Raw genomic sequence first — 27,992 nt, forward strand, 5'->3', positions numbered from 1 at the left:
GTTAACTGCTCACAAGATACTACAAAATTATATATGAGACAAAATTTTTCCATTGACATAATATTTTGAATAAGAAGAGGTAAACTAAGGTTTCAAGAATTTACAAAAGGAACCAAGTTCAAGATGAAACATATGAAAAACAAGGAATACTAAGAAGAAAAATTTCACATTTAAAGAAATGTGTTTACACTTCATCTGTCTTCATTAACACATATTGCCTTGTTTTGAGCGTCACCTTTTTACTGAATCTAAGATTTAAGTTCTAATATAGCTATGCCCTTTTAACTTGAGCATCTAAATCTGGAGTCAGGAAAATAAGTCCATCTGTTTTTGAAGTTCTGTTGTCATGCAGCCCCATCCATTCATTTATGTATGGTCTATGGCTGCTTTCACACAACAGAGATAAAGGTGAGCAATTGAGACCATACGGAACAATTTGAGACCAAAATGGAGACCACATGGCCTGCAAAGACAAAAACATTTACTGACTTATCAGTTTCATTAGCTTTTAGTTTACTGGACTTTTTTGTTAGCAGTTTCACTTTTTTAAATAATCATTTGTTTCTTATTTCTTAAAATAATCATGTATTTCACGTTATCCTTTGCTACCTTTTTATTCAGTGAAATAATCATGTATTTCACATTATTCCTTTGCTACCTTTTTATTCAGTGACTGCAAGAAATGACCATCTAGACGAACACCCAACAGGACTCTTCTCCAAAGCTCAAGGCCTATCAGACTTCAGACCAAGTTAAGACTTAAGGCCATGCCATAACAAGGTCCAGCTCCACCATCCAGCCACTCTTTGAGCCTGCTAATCATACTGTTATCTGATGAGTCCTACACTTTGCAGGTATCCTAACGTAAAATGGGATACCACCTCCTGATTGCACAGATAGGCTACACTTTGGCCCAGCACTCTAGACCTGCCCATTTCATGTCAAGTTTAGTGAGACCGAAAGTCTTTCCCCCAGACCTACAGATTTTAAATCTTCTGAAATGTATTCTTTATCTCAAATGGCTATAACCATATTCAGATCTGTAAATCCATATAATGACTGTAGAGTTTGCCAGGGTTTTAACTAGAGATAATTCTTTTATATTTACAATTTTAATGACTATTTGCTGTTTGCCAGGCAGCGTAATAGATATGAGATTTAAAGTCAAATAAGATATTGATTATCTCCTTAGTGTCTTTATGGTCAAGTTACAGAGGAAAACAGGTAAAACAACAATTATAATACAGTGGGGGTAGGTTTTATTGAGATATGTTATAAGAACGCAGGGAAAACTTCTAGGAAAGGGTGACAGAAATGAGTCCACCAGGATCCCACACCATCAGTAGACTACTCAGACCCCTTCCCCAGCACCCGAGAGCCCCCTAAACCATGACACAGAGTACTACAAGCTAAGGAGGCATCCCATGAATGCTGAATTAAAGAGGGAACCAGGCACAGAGGGCCCCCCTTCGGTAGAGACCCAATGCTAAGGAACAGAGGTGCATGAAGTGGAGATAGAAATGAACAAGCAATAGCATAATCCCACCTGTGCCCAACCTCCCACCACACACACATGCATGCCCATCCATATGGCCCTGCAGTGGACAACACTAGGAAAAATAGATACCCCTACACACCCAACACAGTCAGTCATGACTCCAGGAGGCCCCGAGAGAATAAGACAAGACACAGCAGGTGTGATTAAGGCTTTATTGGGGATCAGACAGGCTGGGCAGGAACCACACTGGGAAGCAGGGCTTGCACACCAGACCAAGTCTGGTCTTCAGACCTGCAGCGCTGGGAGTTCAGAGCAGAGCCCCATGGGGCAGGGGTCTGGCTGGACTCCTCACAGCAGAAGTAATCATGGAAGGGAAGAATAGTCTGGGTGGCTTTATGCAGCAGGGATAATGTGGGGTAGGGGAGGAACTTTGCTCAAAAATAGTGGGAAACAATCTTTAAAGTAGGGATGGAAAGGGGTGTGGGAGGGAGATAAGGGGGCCAAGCAGCCCTCTAGAGTGAACAGAAGGAGAAAGAAAAACACCGAAGGTTCTGTGTGCAGGAAGGTCCGCCTGGTCTCCGGGGCCCTGGCTCCTCGCGCCCGTCTCCTGGTTGCAGGCACTACTTGTTGCCCCACACGGCAAGCTTCAGGAACAGAGGGCCTGGGAGGAAGCGGCTGGACTGCATGTAGGCAGAGATCTTCTTCAGGCCCTGAGGGTGGGAAAAAGAACACCAGGCCTCAGGTCTGCTGCCCCACTGGAACCCAGGCAGCTCTCCCCACGTTTGGGACCTGGGGTACAGCCCTTCCATGTGGGAGTCAAATGTTGGGGCAAAAGATAGTCTTCTGGGGTCCCCAGCTCTGGAAAGCTAACTCTTCCAATTTCCTCTAATTCATCTGACATCCAGACTCACCACATACAGAGACTCTATACTGTATTAGGTGCTACGTATCTACTAGACATGACGACATAGGTTCAGAATCTCTACATGACTCCCCTGCAAGATGGGTTCTACTGAGACTATTTATCAGAAGGGAAACTGAGGCACACAGAAGATAAGCACCTCCCTCATGCTCACACTGCACAGAAGTAACATGGCTAGAATGCAGCCTGTTCTCCCTCTCCATTCTGAGTCTCTCTGCTGCACCCCCTCCCCCACAGGTAAAATCAAGGAGGCTCACTCATCATCCACTTACACAAACAGTTAAGTGACCCTCAGGGCAGTTGCCCACCATGCTGTTCCATTGTGTGGGCTTTCCTTGCTGGTAGACAGGTTTGGCGACCCCCACAGGGCCCAGAGAAGACTTTTCCTCCCACTGGAAGGTTACAAAGAGGAGGAACATTGGTACCAGCAAGCCCCCTTGTGCCAGTCTACTTCTCTACATATGAATACGAATTTGGCTGAATTCTCTAGTGATCTCAGATTTACCATCTTGGTTGACAATCTTGAGTTTTCTTCAGTGGTAGATGAAAATGCACCAGACTTCTCAGTTCAGAAATACTGAGAAAGTGCCCAGTGGAGAGAACAGGTCAGGATGAATAGATCAGGGGTTGGCTGGTGTCTTTCCTAGAATTGACTGCTTTACTAGAGTTGGTAGGAATATAGTATAGATACTACAGGAGAGCTCTTAGCTCTTTAGATAAGGAACAGAGCTCCTCCTGGCTAAGCAAGGCTTTCCCAGGCAATTGAGAAACTTGTAGCAGAGGTAGAGGCCAGTCCTCATACCATGCAGCAGTCCCGTAGGGAAACCCACTCTTGAAAGAAACTTGCCCATCTGGGAGATGCACACAAAAGGTTTGGTGATCCTGTGTTCCCAGTGCTCACAGTGATTTTAGACTGTCAGAAGGAAAAACTGAGACATGTATAAAACCTGAAATGACTATAGGGTGACAACTAGGAGAGTTAAGCTCACAAACAGCAGAAGGGCCCACTACATACAGCTATCAATAGCAATTTGTCCAGACAGACTCTGAAATGGGAAATCAAACTTTCTAGACAAAAGAAAGAGGGGTGACCGGTTGCTAACCAGTGACTAACACCAACAGGTTTGGGTACATTACATATGAAGCTTAAACTATACGAAACAAGATCCTATCCTAAAAATCACCAATGTGGGGTTCTTTGACATCACAAAATTGGGGGTTTTTTCATGTACATAGCTAAAGAAATGGACTATAAGATCCAACAGACTGAATAGAAGGTCTGTTTCAATTTGTATTTAGAAACTTCTAAAAAAGGAAATGAGAAAGTAACTTCTTTCAGAAAACCAACAAAAAATTGCTTGAAATTTTATCAGAACTTTTAAAAGGCCCCTGAAGCTGGCCCTGCTCTCTACTGCTCTTCCCTGCTCCTCTAAGTATATTCTGCAATGCTCTCCTTCATGCTATTCAACTCTCTCTGAACTTCCTTTTTATAACACCAAAATCAATTCCCACAAAAGCAACAATAATTCAGACGACTTGGTAAAATTGTGACTATTTTGGCAAAAATAGTTTTTAAAACTTTTTTTTTTTTGACCTTAAGGAAACAAAAGGCCTTATAGAAGGAACTTGCTTCATCTCCCTGTGCCTTTGAAACATCAATGTTCTACCGCATCTTCTTAGGCATCTTCTAGTGCATTTTGAAAGATTAGTCTCTGTAACCATAAAGGAACACATATGGTGAACACAGCACACCACGCTGCATAGACTGCGAATCCAAGTCTTTTTGTCCAGCTGTGTTAGAATTAGGTAAATGTGTCATTAGGGGTCCCAGTTCATAAACAGTCTTTCTTGTTGCAACCTTCCTTGTGTCTCCTTGTACAACAAAGGCCTTTACTTTCTTAGACTATATTTGGGAGTAAACTTCCTGGTTCTTGAGAAGGCTGCACCCTTTGCACTCTCTTGAGGAGATTCTTCTTGCCTCTTACTGGTTTGAATCACAACTAAGAATTCTAACAATGGATCTTTTAAACTGGAAAAACGTCTAAATTGGTAAATTTTTAGAGACCTCTCATTGTGAACAGTTGTTTTATTGGTACCCATGGAAAGATAAAATTAAAAGGTGGATATTCACAATATTGATAACCAGCTATATCCCATTAGAAAATTTAAAAGTTTAAATTAAAAAAAAATTTAATTAAAGATGGATACAAAGAAATATAATCGTTGCTAACGTTAAGAACTTCCTTAGTTTCAAATCAATCAACCAACAAACAAAAGTTGTTCATAGAGCCTTATTTGTGGTCTCACACTTCCCCTCAATTGATCTTATAGGTGCTAATAAAAACAATAGAATAACTAAAGTTACTTAGGTTAATAAACTAGGGAATAGATAAAAGCTGAGGGGGAAATCACGTGATTTCTTCCTACAAGTAGGAAATTTTAAAGGGACTGGTCCCAATAGGATAAAAATCTTTATATGGTTATTAAGAGATGAGATAAATGAAACAGACTTTGATGGCATGAAAACAAAAGTTTTGATACAACACTACCAAATGGGATGTTTTCGATGGGCCAGAAAGACACCTTTATCAGTCCCCCAAATATTAAAGGGACCCAAACAAGCCCACTCTACTTACCCCAGTTTAGAAAAATTTTAAAGGTAAGAGGGTAAAAAAATTACACTGAGATACCTGACCAGCAATTGCACAGGGCAATAAACCAAACAATCCAGTTAAAGACTGACAAAAAGGCCTGGATCCCTTGGCTCATCCCATCACTGGAGCCCAAAACCTTTTATATAGGACTGGGTATAAAATGGCCTGGGAAATAAAAAGGGAAGTTTCTAGGACTCCTTATAAGACCAAGAGTTGCTAACAGAGTTCTGACAAGGGCTACAGTTAAAGGTATAACAGTTGATAGAACTGAGATTTGTTACAGATAAAAACAAAATCTGATGCCATGTAGGATCTGTTTCTTTTACTTTAAGCATTGCTTCCCATTGCTTTTGTTCACTAAAAGGACACTGGCTATTCATAATAGCCTACAGAGGGAAACCCTGCCCCTCTCTGCCTGAATGTTAAACCAAAGTACCTTTGTTCAAGACCCTGGCTACCTATGGATGGCTACCGGAAAGAAGAAATTAACATATCCCCTTCACAAGGCTGGCCATTCCAGAAGACATTTGCAAGATTAATGGCCTTTTTACTTTACTTTCTCACCAACCCACTCTCGGTTCTATAAAACTGAGGCATATGGGCATCCAGACCCTGATAAATTGGTTATTTGGGGACATTTGCCTGCCATCTTCTCAGTCCACCAGCTTTCTGAATAAAGCCACATTCCCTCCCTCAGCACCTTGTCTCCCAGATTATTGGCCTGTTGTGCAGCAAGCAGACCAAGCTTGGACTTGCTAACATATTTAAAAGTGGTATATTTGAACAGGCTTTATGTAAGATGGTTACATTTCTTTTACCTGATTATACTGTGGGGATATACAAACATGTGTCACTGGGGAATGCTCCCCTGCCTGGCATAAGACAGGGCATATAATCTGCCTCTCAGGCAACGTTAATTAAACATAATAAAGGAAACTAATAGGGTTACCTAAGCCTACAAACTATGAGATAAAAATTGCAGTCTAATATTCAGGGCCTCATGGAAGCAATAATGGAGTTTGGTCTGGGGGGTCTGCTTAGTTGGTTGGTTTTATCTTTGTTCCTACGATAAATTGGCCCGAGTTTGACTTGTGCATTCAGAAAGATGGCCTTCTGCAAACACTGGAAGACATGATACATTGATCCCTATAGTTCTAGAATACAGAAATCTTTGGTTTCCAGTTTAGTTGGAAATTTTCCTACTGATATAAAAAAGCAAATGAAAGAAAACGTAGTTGGGAAAAATCAATCTTTTGACATCATTTGGGTGGCAGCCCAGTTCTTCAGAGAATTAAAAGCAACTGTGTTTGTCTTGCAAATCTCCACATATCAAGGGACTTCCCTGGTGGTCCAGTGGTTAGGAATCTGCCTTCCAATGCAGAGACTCAGGTTCAATTGCTGGTCGAGGAACTAAGATCCCACATGCCCTGGGGCAACGAAGCTCTCACATCACAACTACTAAGCCCACGAGCTCTAGAGCCTGCACACCACAACTGGAAAAAGCCCAAGTACCACAATGAAAGATCCTGCATAACGCAACTAACACGCTATGCAGTCAAACAAATAAATGTTTTTTTAAAATCTCCACATGCCAGAAATGTAAATACAGCTCACAATGACCTGAGACTAAGCAGGATTAACTTTATAAGGTAGAACCTGACACCAACGGGAAGAAATAACAAAGAGGCCTCTTTAAACTCAAATGGTTGGAAAGGCTTCTTCACTCACAATATACTTAACAGCCTCTTTAAGGGTTTGTCAAAAATGAGTGCAAGGACTTCCTTAGTGGTCCAGTGGTTGAAAATCTGCCTGCCAATGCAGGGGACATGGGTTTGACCCTGGACTGGGAAGTTTCAACATGCCCCAGCGCAACTGGGCCCATGAACCACAGCTACTGTGCTTGGGCTCTATAGCCAGAGCGGCAACTACTGAAGTCCGCATGCCTAGAGCCCATGCCTCATGACAAGAGGAGCCACTGCAATAGAAGCCGGATGACCACACTAGAGATTAGCCCCAGCTAGCTGCAACTAGAGAAACCTGTGCCCAGGAACAAAGACCCCAGCTGAGACAAAAATAAATACATATTTTTTAAAATCTATGAAAAAATAAGAATGAATACAAATCTTATTCTTTTCCATGAGGAGTAAAAAGCCTGAAGATTTTCCTTCTTTATTGGTTATAAAAAGGGATAAGCTGCCACCAACTGCAGTCACTCAAAAACAGGCTACCCTGAGGAGAGCTCAGGATGAAGAAAACCAGGATTAAACATTCTGTGCTTTGGACATGGGATCCTACAGAGAGTTAGGATGCATCCCAAACTAAGAATTACAGTGACCTAAGATTCACGCATCTTCCTACACATAGAAAAGCACTAAGTTCATTAATTTGACATGTTGGTGTTTCAAGGATTAGCACTAATCTTTTATCAAGATGCATGCTTGGCTATATGTATTTCCTAGTCAAAAATTCATATATCTTCTGTCTCCTACCCTACATCTTCAGAGTTCTTTGAGAGGCTGTCTCTTGGGCTACAGTCCTCAGTAAGGTCTCCAAATAAAACTGTAACTTGCTGCTCTTAAGTTCTGTTTTCCAATCAATATCTCATATAGGAGTATTTGTTCTTCTCTTTATGCAAAAATATTCTCTTCTTCAGAAAAGGCTCCTAGGTTCCCAGGGTTTGCATAGACAGATGGGCCCCTAGCAAAGCAAAGGCGCTCAGAAAGTGCCCAAGCAACTTGCAGAACCACATCTCACCCAATGACTCAGCAAAACATGGATGAAACATGAGAGGAGGGTGTGAGGCACCAAGACTAGTCCAGGCCACACTCTAATTATTCCACTGAAAGGACACAGACCAACTGCCTGGCATGGGACCAGAGTCCACTCGCACTGGGCCCCAACACACCTCATCCCCAGTCCCGCTGCAGCTGACCATGCAGCAACACTCAGGTGCACCTGTGCACCACCTTCCCAAGACAGACAGTGCCCAAGAGTTCCCAGGACTCCAAGATCTAGGCCTGCCTGTACCCCACAGCCCAGGGCCCAACAGGCCACACACTGCAGCCCACATCTGTCCCCATCCTCCCTGCTGGGCAGTCACCCCAGCTCTTGCAAAATTCTCAAGGCAACAAGCCTTGGACCAAAACCAGAGCTGATGAGAACTAGCTGAGAAAGCAGATTTCATGATGAAGAGTGGGAATACGAAACAGATCGCAGGCTGAAAGACTTTAGGACTAGAGCCTCAAATTCCCCAATCCATCACAAAGCAGACTTCTTTGCTCTCAAACTAGTTGACTGAGGGTGACAATGATGAGCTGGGAGGTGAGGTCAGGCTGTGCTCCTCCAGAACCAAGGTGGCCCCACCCATACCACACGGCTTGGGGTCCCTGTAGTTCTCCAGCTGCGCTGAGCCCAAGAGGCTGAGCACCAAGACTGCATGACTTCTGTACCCCACTGTGCCTGACACAGTGTCTCATACAGGGGATAGGATCAGATCAGTGAACGTGACTTAAGATGAATGCACTATCGCATCTCTGAGATGGAATCTGGAGTTAACATGAAGGAAGAAGGGACAGGAAATGAGGAGTGAAGGAACTGTCCACCATAAGAGGTGTGAAGATGAAATCCTTGCACAGGACACCTCTGTATGTACCCAAACCCCAGCACCAACTACAGCCCTGAGAATCTCAGAACAACAGGTGAGGGCTCAATTGCTGCAGAGCCCTTTAGAGATCAGGAGAAAATATTGTCTGTGTTTTTACTACTTGTTATCAATCCTACTGTGTCTCACTCTACTAATGCCAGCTTCATACCATCTCCTGAAGGTTCTGCTTCCTCCACACTTTCCAGAGCTGTAAACACAGTCATGAAAGGGATCTGAGGTCTCTTTTTCCTATAGGAAATGAGGAGCCGCTGATGCTATCTGTGGAAGTTAAGACACTCTGACTGGGAGCCCAGCACAGCTTGTACTGGTTCTGTGACCTGCAGAAACTACTTGTTCTTTCAGGTTGACTCCTTATCTGTAAAATGCAGAGGATAATTCTTCTATCAAATAGCAATGTTACATAAAGATTAAATTTGACACAATATATATCAGCTGCTGAGCAGATATTCTGGCATAAACCAAGTTCTCCATAAATGCTATTCTTCATCATATTTCCAACTAGGAAATCAAGGAGAATAAGAAAGAGAAGAAAGATGTAAATACTAAGGAGTTCAGGGGAGTCACCTCAAAACGAGCAATGAAGTCTTTCAGGTTTGGGAATGCATCCAGGCACTTGGGCTCAAATATGCGGTGCATGTCAAGGACGTCGTAAACCAGGAAATCCACATAGGTGAGCTGCAGAAAAACAAAGCATGAATGCGGACCAAACTCTGAACCTGGGAAAAATGACAGCTATCCTGCCCCCAAAGCCGTCCAACTTACCTTGTCCCCTGCAAACCAAGGCCTCTTCCCCAGAAACTCTGAGAACAGCTTGATTTTTTCAGGGATCTCCTTCAAGAAACCAGGCTTCAGTTTCTCCTGAGACACAAAACAGCTGTCACCACCCTCACACACAGACTCCCTGGCAGAGAGCAGTCCTCCCAGGGCTGTGTCTGATCCCAGCTGTCGGGTGAGCACTCATGTCCCTTGACTGTACATGAGTCAGGGCCCAAGGGCAATTTAACCCACCTGTGTTCACCAGACTTCTATGGGTACCACCTCCCATCTGTGAGAGGTGATGGGAAGACAAAGGGCAAAACCACACTGTTCCTGAACCTGTCACCACTCAGCTCTAGACACCTGCCCTGGGTCAGACCAGCAGTGCTGTGAGACCGGGTGGAGCTTGGTCCTCAGACCTCAGGCTGATCAACACTAAAATGACTAGGAAAGAAGTCCTATGTTCCAGTATAGGAGACTAGAATGGTGTGGACACCTGGGCAGTTTCTGGACAGTTGGAGAGAACTGGAAGCTGAAAGGAAGGAGGGAGAGGAATAAAGTCTAACCCTGAGCTGCTCACTGGGCACATGTCCTGATCCCTGAGATGCCAAGAAGCAGGCTATGTGGTAAGGAGGAAAACATTCTGTTTACGAATTGAATTTCTATCCAGGGGAGCTGGACTCCTCTTAGGATTAGTGGGATACTGAGTCAGAGTTTCCAAGGAAATGTCTTGGTGGATCACTAGCTCCAAGAAGATCAAAATCTAAAAGACCAGTAGATGAGATCCTGACATGCATCTTACATCCTCTACAATTCAGTGGGAAGGACTCACAAAGTCAGGGCTATAGCAGATCCTGACCATGGCAAAACGGACATCCATAACTTGGTTCTCCAAAATGTCCACACGAATCATCTCCTCCTCTGTTTCCCCACCTGCGGCCACACAACAGAGACTCAACCTCAGCATCCCATTCCAGTCCAACCCAGGGCATGGCCACCTGTGTCCCTGAACCCGACTCCAGCCCTACTCACACATGTTGTGCTTGCGAGCAATGTATCGAAGGATGGCGTTGCTCTGGGTGAGCTTGTGAGTCCCATCGATTAAGTAGGGCAGCTGCAAGAACAACAGGGTCTGGTTATTTGGGCCACCAGACTCCCCTGTACCCCCTCCGTTGACCAAGGGCAGAGATGAAACCTGGCCCTCACAGAGCCTAAATACTATGGTGGGCACTAAATAATGTGCTGTAAAATGGAAGGATGAGCTGGGACACAGAGCATCATGGAAGGGCAGGGCAGAGAACCAGGAAGCTGAGAGACAGAGCAGAAAGCACCTGTTCCTGAAACCTCTAAGCCAGGAAAGGAGATGGATGGAGACACTGTCCACTCCCCCTCCCGGCATCCCAGCCCCTGCACCTACATTGGGGAAGTCCAGGCCCAGCTTGAATTTTTCATTCAGCCACTGGCTTCTGTCATAGTCAGGAGCTGAGAAAAAGAAGATGCAGTGAAACAACTTCCCACAAATCCAACCCTCTTTCCCAGGGAACCTGCCAAGGAATCAGAGGCAAGACCCTCTAAATTACTGGATCTGGAATCTGAAATGGGTTCTAACCTCACATGGAGCTTTAGGGGAAAGCACACTTAGAAGGACTTGGAACATCCCTGAGTTGAGGCTTACAGAGAGCTAATGCAAGCACTAAGTGGAGCCCAAGGGGCTCTCACGTCCTGCTTTGGGGGACAGCTGCACCCCCAAAGGGTTTGGGAAGGGGCAAGTCCCTTTTCCAGCTGGTGGAGTTAAGGGATGGGAGCAACAAAGGCAGAACATGGGTTGCTTGGCAACAAATCAGCATGAGAAGGGCAGAAGTCAGAATAGGAAAAGGATTCCATTACCATCTCCTACCGAGTACTGTCTCTCCTCATAGTTTGTGTCTGTGTACTCCAGGAGAAGGCGGATGGCATGGGCCAGCTGGGAGAGATGGTGGGACAGAGGGCAGACGTCAGTCTTGACTGCAAAACTCTCACTGTTCCAGGTCACTTCCACACCTCCAACTCCCTCAGCACCATCACCTGCACCAGCCCACCCACGCCACACACACACACGCCAACACCCAGATAAGATGATCGGGCTGAGGGGAGAGGGGCTCCGCTGCAGCAAGTCCTCTGGAAGTTTCTGGTTTGAACCGGCCCCAGCTTTGCAGCATTTTCCCAGCGTGGCACAGCATTTCTCCACCCGCCTCCACTTTCCCCGCCCTGGAGGACCCCCGCTCACCCCGCGGACGTCCCAGGAACCCAGGATCATGGGCATGGTGCAGGTTATGACGCTCAGAGTGCAGAAGCTCCAGCGCAGTTAGGCTTGAAACGTCTTCTGAATCCGGGAGAAAGAGGGCTCGGAAGCACCCGCCCCTCTTCTGGTCCCCGCCCCCAGACAAGCCCCTGACTCAGCCCCCGGCCGGCAGAACGGGGTCTACTCCTGTCTCAGCAGATTCCTTTGGGAGCCAATCCCTGGGCGCCTAGAGATCAAAGGCCCCCGAGGTCGGGCTCGCCTGGTTCCGGACCCCAGTTAGAAGTCAGCTCACCGGGGGGAGTTGCCAGTGCCCCTGGGAAACAAGCCTGAATCGTAACATTAAATCGGCCTGTGTTACAGGAAGATGAGAACCCCAGGCAATCCTAACGCTCCCCCATGATTTGTAACCCTAACGGTCCCCCATGATTTGCAATCCATGATAGCTGCAGTCTTCCAGAAATGAGTATCAGTGCGGTAGGAAGAGTAGACAGGAGGCAGAGAAAGGAAATGTGGCCTCCATGTCTTCCTTTCAGGGACTGTGGAGGACCCGGCCCTCCTCGTGTGCCTAAAAATAAAGATATAACATAAATTAATCAAGTAGCTTATGGCCTCACTTGTGAATCTAAATCCAGATTCATGTACAGCAGAGAGGGTACCCAGGTGCAGCTCCAGAGATGTCCTGACAGCTCCATGTCTCTCACATTGATGGGACGGTGACGGCGAGTGTGGTAGGAATGTGACCCAGGGGAGAAGACCTGTCCTCTGAGTGGGTGGCTCCAGAGGGTGTCCTGAGAAGGGTGGATGAGTCCACACAGGACCAGAGTCAGAGTGACCCAGACACCCTTGGCTGCCTAGATCCACAGATCCCAGCCCTCACCCTGCCTCCTGACTCAGTGTGATTTTTAGAGAGTGATCTGTGCCTTTAAAAAAATGTTTATTGAAGTATATTTGATTTACAGTTCTGCTTTATTTCAGGTGTAAAACAATGTCATTCTGTTATACATAAGCATATATTCACTCTTTTTCAGATTCTCTTCTCATATAGGTTATCACAGACTACTGAGGAGAGTTCCCTGTTTCCTTAGTCACTCAGTTGTGTCTGATTCTTTGTGACCTCATGGACTTTATGTAGCCCACCGGGCTCCTCTGTCCATGGGGATTCTCCAGGCAAGAATACTAGAGTGGGTTGCCATGCCCTCCTCCAGGGGATCTTCCCAACCCAGGGATCGAACCCGGGTCTCATGCATTGCAGGCGAATTCTCTACCATCTGAGCCGCTAGGGACGCCCAGAGTTCCCTGTACTGTATAGTGTGTCCTCGTTGATTATCTGTCTTATATATAGTAGTGTGTGGGCTCAGAGTCCTTTGAAGTTACTCTGTGATCTGTCACTTGTGGTACAAACTGCACAAGGACAATGTCCTACCTGCCAACTTTCCTCTTTGAGGCAGAAGGTTATTTCAAAATTAGGAGAATAGGACATTGGGTGGGCTGTGGTTTCTTTTGTTTGTTGAAAGGATATTACAAAGTAGTGGATATAGGAAACAAATGAGAGGAACTTTGAAAAACAAACAAATTTTGTAAGATAAAACACAAAGTTGTGCTCTGTGCTGTATGCTAAGTTGCTTCAGTCAAGTCTGACTCTTTGCAACCCCACGGACTATAAGCCCCGCAGGCTCTCTTTCCATGGGATACTCCAGGCAAGCCTACTGGAGTGGATTGCCATGCTTTTCTCCAAAAACACAAAGTTGGTATACTACAAAAATATATGTTTAAAAATAGAGCTTCCCAAGTGGCTCAGTGGTAAAGAACATGCCTGCCAGTGAAGGAGACTCAGGAGCCATGGTTTCGATCCCTGGGTTTGGAAGATCCCCTAGAGGAGGAAATGGCAACCCACTCTAGGAAATCTCAAGGACAGAGGAGCCTGGCAGGCTATGGTCCGTGGGGTCCCAAAGAGTCGAACATGACTAAGCACAGCACAGCACAACACTTTGTAGAATAGAAAGGCATGAACCATTGTTTCAAGAAGATTCAGATCACCATGGTACAGTATGGAGTGCGGCTTGGAAGACAGACTTTTGCTGCTGCTGCTGCTGCTAAGTCGCTTCACTCGTGTCTGACTCTGTGCGACCCCATAGACAGCCCACCAGGCTCCTCCGTCTCTGGGATTCTCCAGGCAAGAATACTGGAGTGGGTTGCCATTTCCTTCTCCAATCCCTGTTAAATCACAGACTTAGAGTTTGTACATCTCTGCTAAATCTGGAAGCAGAGAGAGTGTGTTAGTAGAGACCAGCAGAGCTCAGTCCTTCTATGGATGGTCCCAGCCGTTCCTACCCTGCCTGTCCTCAGGGCTCAGCTCTGGGTCCAGACTCAGGATGTGGCTCAGGGTCAAGTGGATTCTCTTCTCCTTTTGCCCACAAAGAAGCGATGGAGACTATGGTCACCAAAAGTGCTGACCTTCACAATAGTTACACATTTCATAACATAATAAGGAATTACAATTCTGACCTTTCTACATCTTAAACTTACAGGAATAGCACTAGATTTCACTGAGAAAATGATTTTCCAAAGCTACATTAAGCACAATAGTAATATTCAAAATAGGTAAAGCAGATGCTGTAACATAATGTAATCTCATTCATCCATTTATCATTTTCCTTTATGGAAAAACAATCACTATAATTCTGACATATAGCCGCACCATAAGACAGACCATCCTGGGTAATAAAGGCTGGAAGTCTTCTGGGAAATACAGGGAGGAGTTTTTAAATATGGAAGAGATTTTCAGTGTTCAAACACCAAGGGGCACTGAGAGGGAGGGAGGTTGAAGGCAGGAGAAAGAGGCAGAGTCTGCTAGGACAAGGAACTGAGGACAGGAATGGGCCCCGAACACAGGTGGCCCCATCAGGAGGAAGACGTCAATTCTGCAGGAGGAGAAGGAGGAGGACTGGCTGAACAGGCTCTCAGACTCAGCCCCCAGACCCAGGGGTCCCACCGCTGGGGGCAGTGGGTGTGTGGAAGGCAGTAGGGTGCAGGGGGACCGGGGAAACTGGACAGGGGGCTGGAGAGAGTGATGCAGCCAGTGGTTGCCTCGCTGATATTCAGTGTCAGTGTGGTCACGTCTTCTGGATTTACATGCGCTCTCTCTTGACTGTAAATGCTGACAGGTTCTAATATTTTAGAGAACACTGTGCAAGACATCAAAACATAACAGTGTCCAGTATCCAGTTGAGAAGTCTAGCCTGTGGTCTTTCTTCTATACGGTCTTCCTTAATTCCCTCCAGTTCTACTTCTGACCTTCTGAATTCTCAGTGAATTAACAGTGTTTCTATATGAAATAGCCTCAGAACACAAGGTTAATAGTATAATAAATACAAAGAGTAGAATCTAAATGTGTCTTCATCATGCTAATTTTTTGTTTGTAAGTGTTGTCTGTATAACTTTAGGTTATAGAGAACATTTTTTAATCTGAAAATAAGATAGTAGAAATAGCCATTGACAAGCTACTGACAAATTATATATGAGACAAAAATTGTCCACTTGCTTATAACATTTTGAATAACAAAATGCAAACTAGGATTGCAAGAATTTACAAAAGGAACCAAGTTTAAGATAGAAAGTATGGAAAACAAGAAATGCTATTAAGAAATATTTCACATTTAAACAAATGTGTTCAAACTTTATTTGCAACTATCTTCATTATCACATATTGCCTCATTTTTTTAAAGAATTATTTTGTTGTTTAGGTTTTTTTGATGGTCACCTCTTACATCCTAATCTAAGATTTAAGTTTTAAGATAGCTATTTATTTTTTATTTGGAGGATAGTTGCTTTATAATATTGTGTTGATTTCTGTCATATAATCAACATGAATCAGCCATAGGTATACATATCTCCCCTCTCTCTTAACCCTCCCTCCCACACTAGCTTTGCCCTTTTAATTTGAGCATTTAAATCTGGAGTCAGAGAAATAAGTTCATCTGTTTTTGAAGTTCTGTTGAAATACAGCCCCATCCATTCATTTATGTATGTCCCATGGCTGCTTTCACACTACAGTAATAAAGGTGAACAATTGTGATGGCGGAGACCATCTGGCCTGCAAAACCAAAAATATTTACTGACTTATAAGTTTCATTAACTATTAGTTTACTGGACTTTTTTATGTTAACATTTTTAGTTTTTGAAATAATAATTTATTTAAAAATCATTTAGTTCACATTATTCCTACTTTTGCTTAATATTTTTTGCTTAATAACTGGAAGAAATGACCACTCAGACAAATACCCAACAGGACTCTTCTCCAGAGCACCTGAGGGCTATGACTTGAGGCCAAGTCAAGACTTGAGGCGGTGCTATAACAAACCCAACTCCACCATCTAGCCACTCTTCAAAGGACCTGCTAATCATATTGTTATCTGATGAGGCCTACACTTTACCTAAAATGGCACTCTCCCTCCTGACTGCACAGAGTGGCTACACTTTGGTCCAGCACACTAGCCCAGCTCATTTCAGGTCAAGTTATCCAAGGGCCAGCTACAGCCCACTAAATGCTTAAGTTAGTGAGACCTAATGGCTTTCCCCTAGACATATAGATTTCAAAACTTCTGATGTTGATTCCTTATCTTAAGTGGCTCAGGAAACTATAGTGCTGAGTCGCTTCAGTTGAGTCTGACTCTTTGCGATCCCATGGTATGTAGCCTGCTAGGCTCCTCTGTTCATGGGATTCTCCAGGCAAAGATACTGAAGTGGGTTGCCATGCCCTCCTCCGGCAGATCTTCCTGACCCAAGGATCGAACCCTGTATCTCATACATCTCCTGAATTGGCAGGTGGGTTCTTTACTAGTACCACCTGGAAGCTAGGTATCTATATGCAGAGCTCTAAATCCATAAAATTTTGTCTGAGAATTTCCCAGGGTTTTAACTAGAGATACTTCTTTCACGTTTCCAACTGTTATTGAACATATACTGTGTGTGAGGCAGTATAATAGATGTGAGATATAAAGTTGAAAAGAATGGATTCTTTCCTCAATGTCTTTATGACCAAGTTAGAGAGAAAACAAGTAAAACAATGATTATAATACAGTGGCGGCAAATTTTATTGAGATATGTTGTAAGAACACAGATGAAGGGTATCTAAAGCAGAGAAAACTTCCAGGAGAAGGTGACAGAAGCAAATACACCAGGATCCCACACCCATCAGTAGACTACTCAGGTCCCTTAACCAGCACCCAAGAGCCCCCTGAACCATGACACAGAGTACTACAAGCTGACAGGAGGCATCCCATAAATGCTGAATTAGAGGAAAGCAGGCACAGGAGGGCCCCCCTTCGGTAGAGACCTCATGCTAAGAAACAGAGGTGCATGAAGTGGAGATAGAAATGAACAAGCAATAGTATGATCCCACCTGTGCCCAACCTCCCACCACACACACACACACACACACACACACACACACACGCGCGCGCGCCATCCATGCAGCCCTGCAGAGCACAACAGAAGCGAAAATGGACACCACCACACACCCAACATCGTCGGTCATGACTCCAAGAAGCCAGGAGGGAATAAGACAAGACACAGCAGGTCAGGTGTGATAAGGCCTTACTGGGGATCAGACAGGCTGGGCAGGAACCACACTGGGAAGCAGGGCCTGCACACCAGGCCAGGTCTGGTCTTCAGGGCAGTGCTGGGAGCTCGGAGCAGAGCTCCATGGGCCAGGGATCTGGCTGAGCTCCTCACAGCAGAAGCAACCATGGAAGGGAAGGATAGTCTGGGTGGCTTTAGTGCAGGAGGGATAATGTGGGGTCAGGGAGGACCTTTGCAAAAAAAAAAATGAAAAAAAAAAGTGGGAAACTGAATTAAAGGATGGATGAAAAGGGTGGTGGGAGGGAGAGAAGTGGGCCAAGGAAGCATCTAGAGTGAACAGAAGGAGAAAGAAAAACACCGAAGGTTCTGTGTGTAGGAAGGTCCGCCTGGTCTCCGGGGCCCTGGCTGCTCACACCCATCTCCTGGTTGGAGGCATTACTTGTTGCCCCACACGGCAAGCTTCAGGAACAGAGGGCCTGGGAGGAAGCGGCTGGACTGCATGTAGGCAGAGATCTTCTTCAGGCCCTGAGGGTGGGAAAAAGATCAGGCTTCAGGTCTGCTGCTCCATTACGGTTCATGCAGTTCTCCCTAAGTTTGGAACCTAGATATAGCCCTTCCATGTGGAATCAAATATTGGGACAAAATACCATCCTCCTGGTATCCCCAACTCTGGAAAGTTAACTCTTCCAATTATTTGTAATTCCAGTGGTATCTTGATAAAACATGACATATGGAGACTCCACCCAGAGCTTGTTGCTAGAGATGATGACATAGGTTCAGAATCCCTAAATGACCCTGCAAGATGGGTTCTACTGAGACCATTTATCAGAAGGGAAACTGAGGCACACAGAGGATAAGCACCTCCCTCATGCTCACGCTGCACATAAGTAATATGGCTAGAATGCAGCCTGCTTGCTCGCCCTCTCAATTCTGAGATCTCTCTGCTGCACCCCCTTCCTCACAGCTGAAAAAAAAAACAAGGAGACTCACTCATCATCCACTTATACAAACAGTTAAGTGACCACTCCTGGCAGTTCCCACCAACAGTGTGCCCGCAGGGGAATTCAGGATGGGAAAAAAACAGATGAAACATTCTCTGTTTTGGATACATAGCCCCTAGACAGTTAAGATGCATCTAAAGAAGCACTCTAATCAACCTAGGTTTGTATAGTTTTCTATGCAGAGTAAAGCACTAAAATCAGTAACTTGAGATCCCTAGCTTGTGGTGATTAGCAGTAATCTTTACCAAGATATATAATTGATTACTCCTATTTCCCAGACCTCCTCCTCCACCTCCTGAAAGCAGTTTCCCTGAGATATCTGAGAGGGTGTCTCCTAGCATACAGGTCTCCAAATAAAAGGGAAACTCACTGCTCTTTCATTGTGTGGGCTTTGTTTCCAGTGGACAGTTATAGTGACCACAAAGGAGTCCAAATGAGACTTCTTACTGGTATTGGAACCTTACAAGGAGCTGGAGCCTTGGTACCAGCAAGGCCCCTTGTGCCGGTTCACTTCTGTCCATGATCATATGAATTTAGGTGAATCTCTCATGATCTCAGTTTACCATCTTGGTTGACAATCCTGAGTTTTCTTTAGTGGTACATGAAAAAGCTTCCTGTCATCTCATTTTAGAGATACTGAGAAAGTACCCAGCTGAGACACTGGGAAGGTTCAGGTTGGGTGCATAGGTCAGGGACTGGTTCGTGTACTTCCTTGAACTGACTAATTTACCAGAGTTGGTTGGAATATAGTGTAGATACCACATGAGATCTCTTAGCTCCATAGATAAGGGACAGAGCTCCTCCTGGCCAAGCAAGGCTTTTTCAGGCAATTGAGAAACTTGCAGGAGTGATGGGAGGCAAGTCCTCATACCACACAGCAATCCCATAAGGAATCCCACTTTTTAAAGAAACTTGCTCATCCAGGGACACACACAAAAGGTTTGGCCAACCTGTGTTCCCAATGCCCATGGTGTTCTCAGACTGTCAGAAGAAACTGAGACATATCAAAGACCTGAAATGACTACAGGGTGACGACGAGGAGAGTTAAGCTCACGAACAGCAGAAGGGCCCACCACACGCACTTATCAAAAGAAATTTATCCTGACAAACATACTGTGAAATGGGAAACAAAGCTTTATAAACAAAAGAAAGAGGGGTGACAGATTGACAACCTAAGACTGACACTACAGGCAGGTTCAGGTACATTACATATGTAATTACAGGTACATGTGGAGTTTATACTTGCAAATGCTTACTTAATTGGGGAAACTATACCAAAGGAGATCTCATCCTAAAAATGGTCAAAAAAGGGTTCTTTGACATTCAAAATTAGGGGTTTTTTTGTGTACACAGCTAGAGGAATGGGTTATAAGATCAAACAGACTGAATGATTCAGAAGGCTTGGTAAAATTGTGATTACTTTGGCCAAAAAAACTTTTGTTTTCCAATTCTGACCTTAAGGAAACAAAAGTCCTTCTAGGAAGAACTTGCATCATCTCCCTGTATCTTTGAGACATAAAAGTTCTACCTCATCTTCTTAGGCATCTTCCAGTGTACTTTGAAAGCTTAGTCTCTCTAATCGTGAAGGTACATATGGTGTATGGTTGGCAGCAAGTTGCACAGACTGTGATTCCAAGAGTCTTTTTGTTCAGCTATGTTGCATTAGGTAAATGTGTCATTAGGGGTCCCAGTTCATAAAGGGTCTCTGTCGTTTCAACCCTCCTTGTGTCTCCTTGTACAACAAAGGCCTTTACTTTCTTAGACTATATTTGGGAGTAAACTTCCTGGTTCTTGAGAAGGCTGCATCCTTTGCACTCTCTTGTGAGGATTCCTCTTGCCTCTTATTAGTTTGAATCATAACTAAGAATTCTAACAATGGATCCTTTAAACTGGGAAACCTGCTAAATTGGTAAATTTTTAGAGACCTCTCATTGAAAACATTTGTTTAGCTGATCCCTATGGAAAAATCAAACTAAAGGGTGGATACACAGATATATAATGGTGGCTAACCTTAAGAACTTCTTTAGTTTCAAATCAATCAACCAACCAACAAAAATTATTCCTAGAGTTTTGTGGTCTCAGCTTCCCCTCAATGACTCTTACAGATGCTAATAAAAACAAAAGAATAACTAAAGTTAATTAGGTTAATTAACAAGGGAATAGTTAAAAACTGAGGGGAAAGTCAAATGAGTTCTTCCTACAAAGTAGAAATTTTAAAGGAACTCGTCCCAATAGGATGAAAATCTTTAGATGGCTATTAAGAGGTATGGTAAATGAAACAGACTTTGATGGCACAAAATCAAAGATTTTGATACAACACTACCAAAAAAGATGTTTTGGACAGGCCAAAAAGACCCCTTATCAGTCCCCTTAAATGTTAAAGAGACCCACACAAATCCATTCTATTTACCCCAGTGTAGGAAAATTTTAAAGGCAAGACGGTAGAAAAATTCACCAGAAATTGCTCAGGGCAATATGCCAAACAATCCAATAAAGACTGACAAAAAACCCTGGGTGCCTTGGCTTAACCCCTCACTGGGGACAGAACTGGGTAAAATGGCCAGGGAATAAAAAGGAAAGTTTCTGGGACTCCTTATAAGACCAAGACTTATTAACAGGATCCTTACAAGGGCTATGGTTAAAGGTAAAATATTAATAGTTGATAGAATTGAGATGAAAGTTTTTTTTGTTACGGGGAAGAAGAAAATCTGCCTCCATGTTGGATCTGTTTCTTTCTTTTTTTTTTTTTTTAAGATTTGTATCTTTTTTTTTTTTGGCTGCACTGGGTCTTCATTATGAGCCTGGGCTTTCTCTAGTGCAGCCAGTGAGGGCTACTCTTCATTATGATGCACAGTATTCTCATTGCAGCAGCTTCTCTTGTTGTGGCGCACAGTCTTAGGTGCGTGAGATGCAATAGGTAGTTGCAGCACATAGACTAGTAGTTGTGGCTTTCAGGTCCTAGAGCCGGGCTCATTAGCTGTGGTGCAGGCTTCGATGCTCTGCATCATGTGGAATCTTCCCAGAACAAGGATTGAACCCATGTCCCCTGCATTGGCAGGCGGATTCTTATCCACTGTACCAACAGAGAAGTCCAGATCTGTTTCTTTTACTTTAAACTTTGCTTCCCATTGTTTTTGTTCACTAAAAGGATACCCTCCACAATAATGGCCTGCCTTGGGGAACCCTGCCCCTCTGCCTGAATGTTAGACCAAAGTGCCCTTGTTCAGGGCCCTGTCCACCTGTGGATGGCTACAGGAAGGAAAAAATTAACACATCCCCTCCCCAAGGCTGGCAATTCCAGGAGATATTTGCAAGATTAATGACCTTTTTACTTTACTTCCTCACCTCCCCCATCTCTGTTCTATAAAAGAACCTGGCATCCAGACCCAGATAAGATGGTTATTTTGAGACATTAGTCTGCCATCTTCTCAGTCTGCACCTCATCTCTCAGATGATTGGCCTGTTGTGCAGCAAGCAGACTAAACTTGGATTCAGTAACATACTAAGAAGTGGTATATTTGAACAGGCTTTCTGTAAGATGGTTATATCTCTTTTACCTGATTATACTGTGGGGATATACAAACATGTCTCACTGGGGAATGCTCCCCTGCCTGGCATAAGACAGGGCATATAATCTGCCTCTCAGGCAACGTTAATCAAATATAACAGAGGAAACCAATAGGGTTACCTGAGCCCACACACCATAAAGTTAAAATTGCAATCTAATATTCAGGGCCTAATAAAAGCAATATTGGAGTTTGGTTTGGAGGTTTTGTTTGGTTGGTTGGTTTTGTTTTTGACCAAGGGTAAATTGATCTGAGTTTGACTTGTGCACTCAGAAAGAGGGCCTTCTGCAAATATTTGAAGACACGATACACTGATCCCTAAAGTTCTAAAATATAGAAATCTTTTGATTTCCAGTTTAGTTGGAAATTTTCCTACTGATATAAAAAAGCAAAATTTTTAAAAAGGTAGTTGGTCAAATTAATCTTTTGATATCATTTAGATAGCAGCCCAGTTCTTCTGGGAATTGAAAGCAACTGTGTTTGTCCTGCAAACCTCCACATATCAGGGGACTTCCCTGGTGGTCCAGTTGTTAGGAATCTGCCTTCCAGTGCAGTGAAGGCAGTTCAATCCCTGGTCAAGGAACTAAGATCCCACAGGCCCAGGGGCAACTAAGCCCGCACACCACAACTACTGAGCCCATGTGCTCTGGGGCCCACGCACCACAAGGAGAAGAAGCCTGAGCACCACGGTGGAAGATCTCACATGACACAACTAACACCCAATGTAGCCAAAAAAAGTTACATATTTTTAAAAATCTCTTCATATCAGATATGCAAATATAGCAGACAATGACCTAAGACTAAGCCTGATTAACTTAATAAGATAAATCTAACACCAAACGGAAGAAATAATGGAAAAGAGGTGTTTTTAAACTCAAACAGTTGGAAAGGCTCCTTCACCCAAAATCTAATTTACAGCCTTTTAAAGGATTTGTCAAGAATGAAGGACTTCCCTGGCAGTCCAGTGGTTGAGAATCTGCCTGCCAAAACAGGGGACATGGGTTCAATCCCTGGTCTGGGAAGATTTCACATGCCCCGGGGCAACTGAGCCTATGCTCTAGAGCCTGAAAGCCACAACTACTGAAGCTCAAGTGCCTAGAGTCCGGTGCTCTGCAACAAGAAAAGCCACTGCATTAGAAGCCAGAACACCGCAACTAGAAAGCAGACCGAGCTCCCTGCAACTAGAGAAAGCCCAGGCCCAGCAACGAAGACCCAGCACAGCCAAAAACAAATAAATAACTTTTTTAAATTTATGAAAATAAAAGAATGAATGTAAATCTTACGTCGTTTCCATGAACAGTAAAAAGCCTGAAGATATTCCCTCCTAACTGGTTACAGAAAAGGGTAAGCTATAATCTACTGCAGTCAACCACAGACAATCACCCTGAGGAGATTTCAGGATGAAGAAGACCAGAATGAAACATTCTGTGTTTTAGACACGGGGCCCCCAGACAGTTAGGATGCATCTCAAAAAAAGAATTTTCATGACTCCAGATTAACCCATCTTCCTACACAGAGAAAAGCACTAAGATCATTAACTTGAGATGTTTGTTTTTCAATAAATAGCACTAATCTTTTACCAAGATGCATGCTTGACTACATGTATATCCCAGCCAAAAACTCATATACCTACTGTCTCCTACCCTACATCTTCAGAGCTCTATGAGAAGCTGTCTCCTGGGTTCCAAACAAAATTGGAGGTCTCCAAATAAAGTCAAAACTCACTGCTCTTAAGTAGTGTCGAATGTTTCTCCATCGACATCTCATCATAGGGGTATTTGTTCTTCTCATCAAGCAAAAAATAATCTCTTCCTGAGAAAAGGCTCCTAGTTCACAGGGTTTGCCCACAAAGGGACGAAAAACAAAAGGGCCTAGCAAAACAAAAGGGCTCAGAAAGTGGTCCGGCAACATAAACAAGAGACCACATTTCACCCAGTTATTCAGGAAAACATGGATGAAACATGATAGGAGGGTGTGGAGCAGCAAGGCTAGCTCAGGCCAGACTCTAATTATTCCACTTAAAAGACACAGACCAACTGCCTGGCATGGGACCTGAGCCCACTCTCACTGGGCCTCAACCCACATCATCCTCAGTCCCGCTACAGCCAACCAGTGAGACACTCAGGTGTACCTGTGCACCATTTTCCCAAGACAGTGCCCAAGAGTTCCCAGGTCTCCAAGATCTAGGCCTGCCTGTACCCCACAGCCCAGGGCCCAACAGGCCACACTGCAGACCACATCTGTCCCCATCCTCCCTGCTGGGCAGTCACCCCAACTCTTGCAAAATTTTCAAGGCAACAAGCCTTGGACCAAAACCAGAGCTGATGAGAACTAGCTGAGAAAGCAGATTTCATGATGGGGAGCAGGAATACAAAACAGATTGTAGGCCAAAAAACCTATTGGACGATAGCTTCAAATTCTCATATCAGTCACAAAGCAGACTCTGTTGCTCTCCAGTTGGTGAATGATGAGCTGGGAGGTGAGGTCAGGCTGTGCTCCTCCAGAACCAAGGTGGCCCCACACATACCACACGGCTTGGGGTCCCTGCAGTTCTCCAGCTGTGCTGAACCCAAGAGGCTGGGCGCCAGGACTGCATGACTTCTGTACCCCACTGTGCCTGACACAGCATCTCACACAGAGGAGAGGATCAGATCAGTGAACGTGACTTAAAATGAATGCACTATCGCATCTCTGAGATGGAATCTGGAGTTAACATGAAGGAAAAAGGGACAGGAGATGAGGAGTGAAGGAACTGCCCACCATAAGAGGTGTGAAGATGAAATCCTTGCACAGGACACCTCTGTATGTACCCAAATCCCAGCACCAACTACAGCCCTGAGAATCTCAGAACAACAGGTGGGGGCTCAATTGCTGCAGAGCCCTTTAGAGATCAGGAGAAAATATTGTCTGTGTTTTTACTACTTAATATCAATCCTATTGTGTCTCATTCTACTAATGCCAGCTTCATACCATCTCCTGAATATTCTGCTTCCTCCACACTTTCCAGAACTGTGAACACAGACAATAAAAAGACCTGAGCTTTTCATTTCAGTACAGGAAACGGAGAGGCATTGACTGCTGCCCATAGAAGCCAGACAGTCTGACTGGGAGCCCAGTACAGCCTGTACTGGTTGTGTGACCTTCAGAAATTACTTATCCTTTCAGCTTAATTCCTTATCTGTAAAATGGAGAGGATAATTGTTCTACACGTAGGAATGTTATAAAGATTAAAAGTGACACAATACACGTCAGTAACTGAGGAGAGATTCTGGTAAACAAAATTCTCCATAAATGCTATTCTTCATTGTAGTTCCAACTAGGAAATCAGGGAGAATAAGAAAGAGAAGAAAGATGTAAATACTAAGGAGTTCAGGGGAATCACCTCAAAACGAGCAATGAAGTCTTTCAGGTTTGGGAATGCATCCAGGCACTTGGGCTCAAATATGCGGTGCATGTCAAGGACGTCGTAAACCAGGAAATCCACATAGGTGAGCTGTAGAAAAACAAAGCATGAATGCGGACTGAACTCTGAACCTGGGAAAAATGACAGCTACCCCGCCCCCAAAGCCGTCCAACTTACCTTGTCCCCTGCAAACCAAGGCCTCTTCCCCAGAAACTCTGAGAACAGCTTGATTTTTTCAGGGATCTCCTTCAAGAAACCAGGCTTCAGTTTCTCCTGAGACACAAAACAGCTGTCACCACCCTCACACACAGACTCCCTGGCAGAGAGCAGGCCTCCCAGGGCTGTGTCTGATCCCAGCTGTCGGGTGAGCACTCATGTCCCTTGACTGTACCTGAGTCAGGGCCCAGGGGCAATTTAACCCACCTGTGTTCACCAGACTCCTATGGGTACCACCTCCCATCTGTGAGAGGTGATGGGAAGACAAAGGGCAAAACCACACCGTTCCTGAACCTGTCACCACTCAGCTCCAGACACCTGCCCTGGGTCAGACCGGCAGTGATGTGAGACCGGGTGGAGCTTGGTCCTCAGACCTCAGGCTGATCAACACTAAAATGACTAGGAAAGAAGTCCTAGGTTCCAGTACAGGAGACTAGAATGGTGTGGACACCTGGGCAGTTTCTGGACAGTTGGACAGAACTGGAAGCTAAAAGGAGGGAGGGAGAGGAATAATGGCTAACTCTGGGCTGCCCACTGGACACATGTGTTTAGGCCTTAGATGCGGAGAGGAGGTGCTGGAGTAAGGAGGAAAATATCCTGTCTAGGAAGTGAATTTCCATCCAGGAGAAGCCGGACTCTTCTTATTGGTGGGAACTGAATCAGAGTTTTCAGGAAAATGTCTTGGTGGATAAGTAGCTCTAAGGAAATAAAAATCTAAAAGACCAGTAGATGAGATCCTGACAAGCATCTCACACCCTGTCCCGCCAGGACTCACAAAGTCAGGGCTGTAGCAGATCCTGGCCATGGCAAAGCGGACATCCATAACTTGGTTCTCCAAAATGTCCACACGAATCATCTCCTCCTCTGTTTCCCCACCTGTAGCCACACAACAGAGACTCAACCTCAGTATCCCCTCCAGGCCAGCCCAAGGCATGATGACCTGCACCCCTGCCCCAACCCCAGACCCACTCACACATGTTGTGCTTGCGAGCAATGTACCGAAGGATGGCGTTGCTCTGGGTGAGCTTGTGAGTCCCATCGATTAAGTAGGGCAGCTGCAAGAACAACAGGGTCTGGTTATTTGGGCCACCAGACTCCCCTGTACCCCCTCCGTTGACCAAGGGCAGAGATGAAACCTGGCACTCACAGAGCCTAAATACTATGGTGGGCACTAAATAATGTGCTGTAAAATGGAGGGATGAGCTGGGACACAGAGCATCATGGAAGGGCAGGGCAGAGAACCAGGAAGCTGAGAGACAGAGCAGAAAGCACCTGCTCCTGAAACCTCTAAGCCAGGAAAGGAGACAGATGGAGACACTGTCCACTCCCCCTCCCAGCATCCCAGCCTCTGCACCTACATTGGGGAAGTCCAGGCCCAGCTTGAATTTTTCATTCAGCCACTGGCTTCTGTCATATTCGGGAGCTGAGAAAAAGAAGATGCAGTGAAACAACTTCCCACAAATCCAACCCTCCTTCCCAGGGAACCTACCAAGGAATCAGAGGCAAGACCCTCTAAACTAGTGGATCTGGAATCTGAACTGGATTCTAATCTCACATGGAGCTTTAGAGGAAAGCACACTTAGAAGGATTTGGAACATCCCTGAGTTGAGGCTTACAGAGAGCTGATGCAAGCACTAAGTGGAGCCCAAGGGGCTCTCATGTCCTGCTTTGGGGGACAGCTGCACCCCCAAAGGGTTTGGGACGGGGCAAGTCCCTTTTCCAGCTGGTGGAGTTAAGGGATGGGAGTAACAAGAGAGGAATATGAGTTGCTTGGCAACAAATCAGCATGAGTTGAGCAGAAGTTAGAAGAGGAAAAGGATTCCATTACCATCTCCCATCGAGTACTGTCTCTCCTCATAGTTTGTGTCTGTGTACTCCAGGAGAAGGCGGATGGCATGGGCCAGCTGGGAGAGATGGTGGGACAGAGGGCAGACGTCAGTTGACTGCAAAATTCTCACTGTTCCAGGTCACTTCCACACCTCCAACTCCCTCAGCACCATCACCTGCACCAGCCCACCCACGCCACACACACACATGCCAACACCCAGATAAGATGATCGGGCTGAGGGGAGAGGGGCTCCGCTGCAGCAAGTTCTCTGGAAGTTTCTGGTTTGAACCGGCCCCAGCTTTGCAGCATTTTCCCAGCGTGGCGCAGCATTTCCCCACCGGCCCTCCACTTTCCCCGCCCTGGGGGACCCCCGCTCACCCCGCGGATGTCCCAGTAACCCAGGATCATGGGCATGGTGCAGGTTATGACGCTCAGAGTGCAGAAGCTCCAGCGCAGTTAGGCTTGAAGCGTCTTCTGAATCCGGGAGAAAGCGGCCCGGAAGCACCCGCCCCTCTTCTCGGCCCCGCCCCCAGCCCAGCCCCTGACTCAGCCCCGCGGCGGGCAGAACGGGGTCTACTCCTGTCTCAGCAGATTCCTTTGGGAGCCAATCCCTGGGCGCCTAG

General features: G+C 45.1%; 2 protein-coding genes across 2 annotated transcripts; both read right to left on the minus strand.

The window, feature by feature from the left end:
* Positions 1 to 1,696: 1,696 nt before the first annotated feature.
* Positions 1,697 to 11,895, minus strand: LOC133040213 (glutathione S-transferase Mu 1-like). The gene is made up of 8 exons (XM_061119964.1): positions 11,761 to 11,895; positions 11,382 to 11,457; positions 10,912 to 10,976; positions 10,527 to 10,608; positions 10,327 to 10,427; positions 9,501 to 9,596; positions 9,303 to 9,413; positions 1,697 to 2,208 (listed from the first exon to the last, which is right to left on the minus strand). Exons 1-8 carry the CDS (start codon positions 11,794 to 11,796, stop codon positions 2,119 to 2,121), a joined length of 657 nt encoding a protein of 218 aa, XP_060975947.1. The 5' UTR covers positions 11,797 to 11,895; the 3' UTR covers positions 1,697 to 2,118.
* Positions 11,896 to 17,353: 5,458 nt separating this feature from the next.
* LOC133040936 (glutathione S-transferase Mu 1) lies at positions 17,354 to 27,899 on the minus strand. The gene is made up of 8 exons (XM_061121208.1): positions 27,748 to 27,899; positions 27,370 to 27,445; positions 26,900 to 26,964; positions 26,515 to 26,596; positions 26,317 to 26,417; positions 25,503 to 25,598; positions 25,305 to 25,415; positions 17,354 to 17,880 (listed from the first exon to the last, which is right to left on the minus strand). Exons 1-8 carry the CDS (start codon positions 27,781 to 27,783, stop codon positions 17,791 to 17,793), a joined length of 657 nt encoding a protein of 218 aa, XP_060977191.1. The 5' UTR covers positions 27,784 to 27,899; the 3' UTR covers positions 17,354 to 17,790.
* Positions 27,900 to 27,992: the final 93 nt, after the last annotated feature.

This window comes from Dama dama, chromosome 20 (genome assembly GCF_033118175.1).
Source record: "Dama dama isolate Ldn47 chromosome 20, ASM3311817v1, whole genome shotgun sequence".
Classification (NCBI taxonomy): Eukaryota; Metazoa; Chordata; class Mammalia; order Artiodactyla; family Cervidae; genus Dama; species Dama dama.

What these genes read in the sequence shown, in the direction of transcription:
- LOC133040213 (XM_061119964.1), bottom strand. Translation starts at nt 11,796, where the DNA reads ATGCCCATGATCCTGGGTTCCTGGGACGTCCGCGGG. An exon ending in TGGGCCTGGACTTCCCCAAT is followed by an intron (nt 10,609 to 10,911) that starts GTAGGTGCAGGG and finishes TTGTTCTTGCAG; the next exon opens with CTGCCCTACTTAATCGATGG. An exon ending in TCTGCTATAGCCCTGACTTT is followed by an intron (nt 9,597 to 10,326) that starts GTGAGTCCTTCC and finishes TTTGTGTCTCAG; the next exon opens with GAGAAACTGAAGCCTGGTTT.
- LOC133040936 (XM_061121208.1), bottom strand. Translation starts at nt 27,783, where the DNA reads ATGCCCATGATCCTGGGTTACTGGGACATCCGCGGG. An exon ending in TGGGCCTGGACTTCCCCAAT is followed by an intron (nt 26,597 to 26,899) that starts GTAGGTGCAGAG and finishes TTGTTCTTGCAG; the next exon opens with CTGCCCTACTTAATCGATGG. An exon ending in ACTTCATTGCTCGTTTTGAG is followed by an intron (nt 17,881 to 25,304) that starts GTGATTCCCCTG and finishes TCCCACCCTCAG; the next exon opens with GGCCTGAAGAAGATCTCTGC.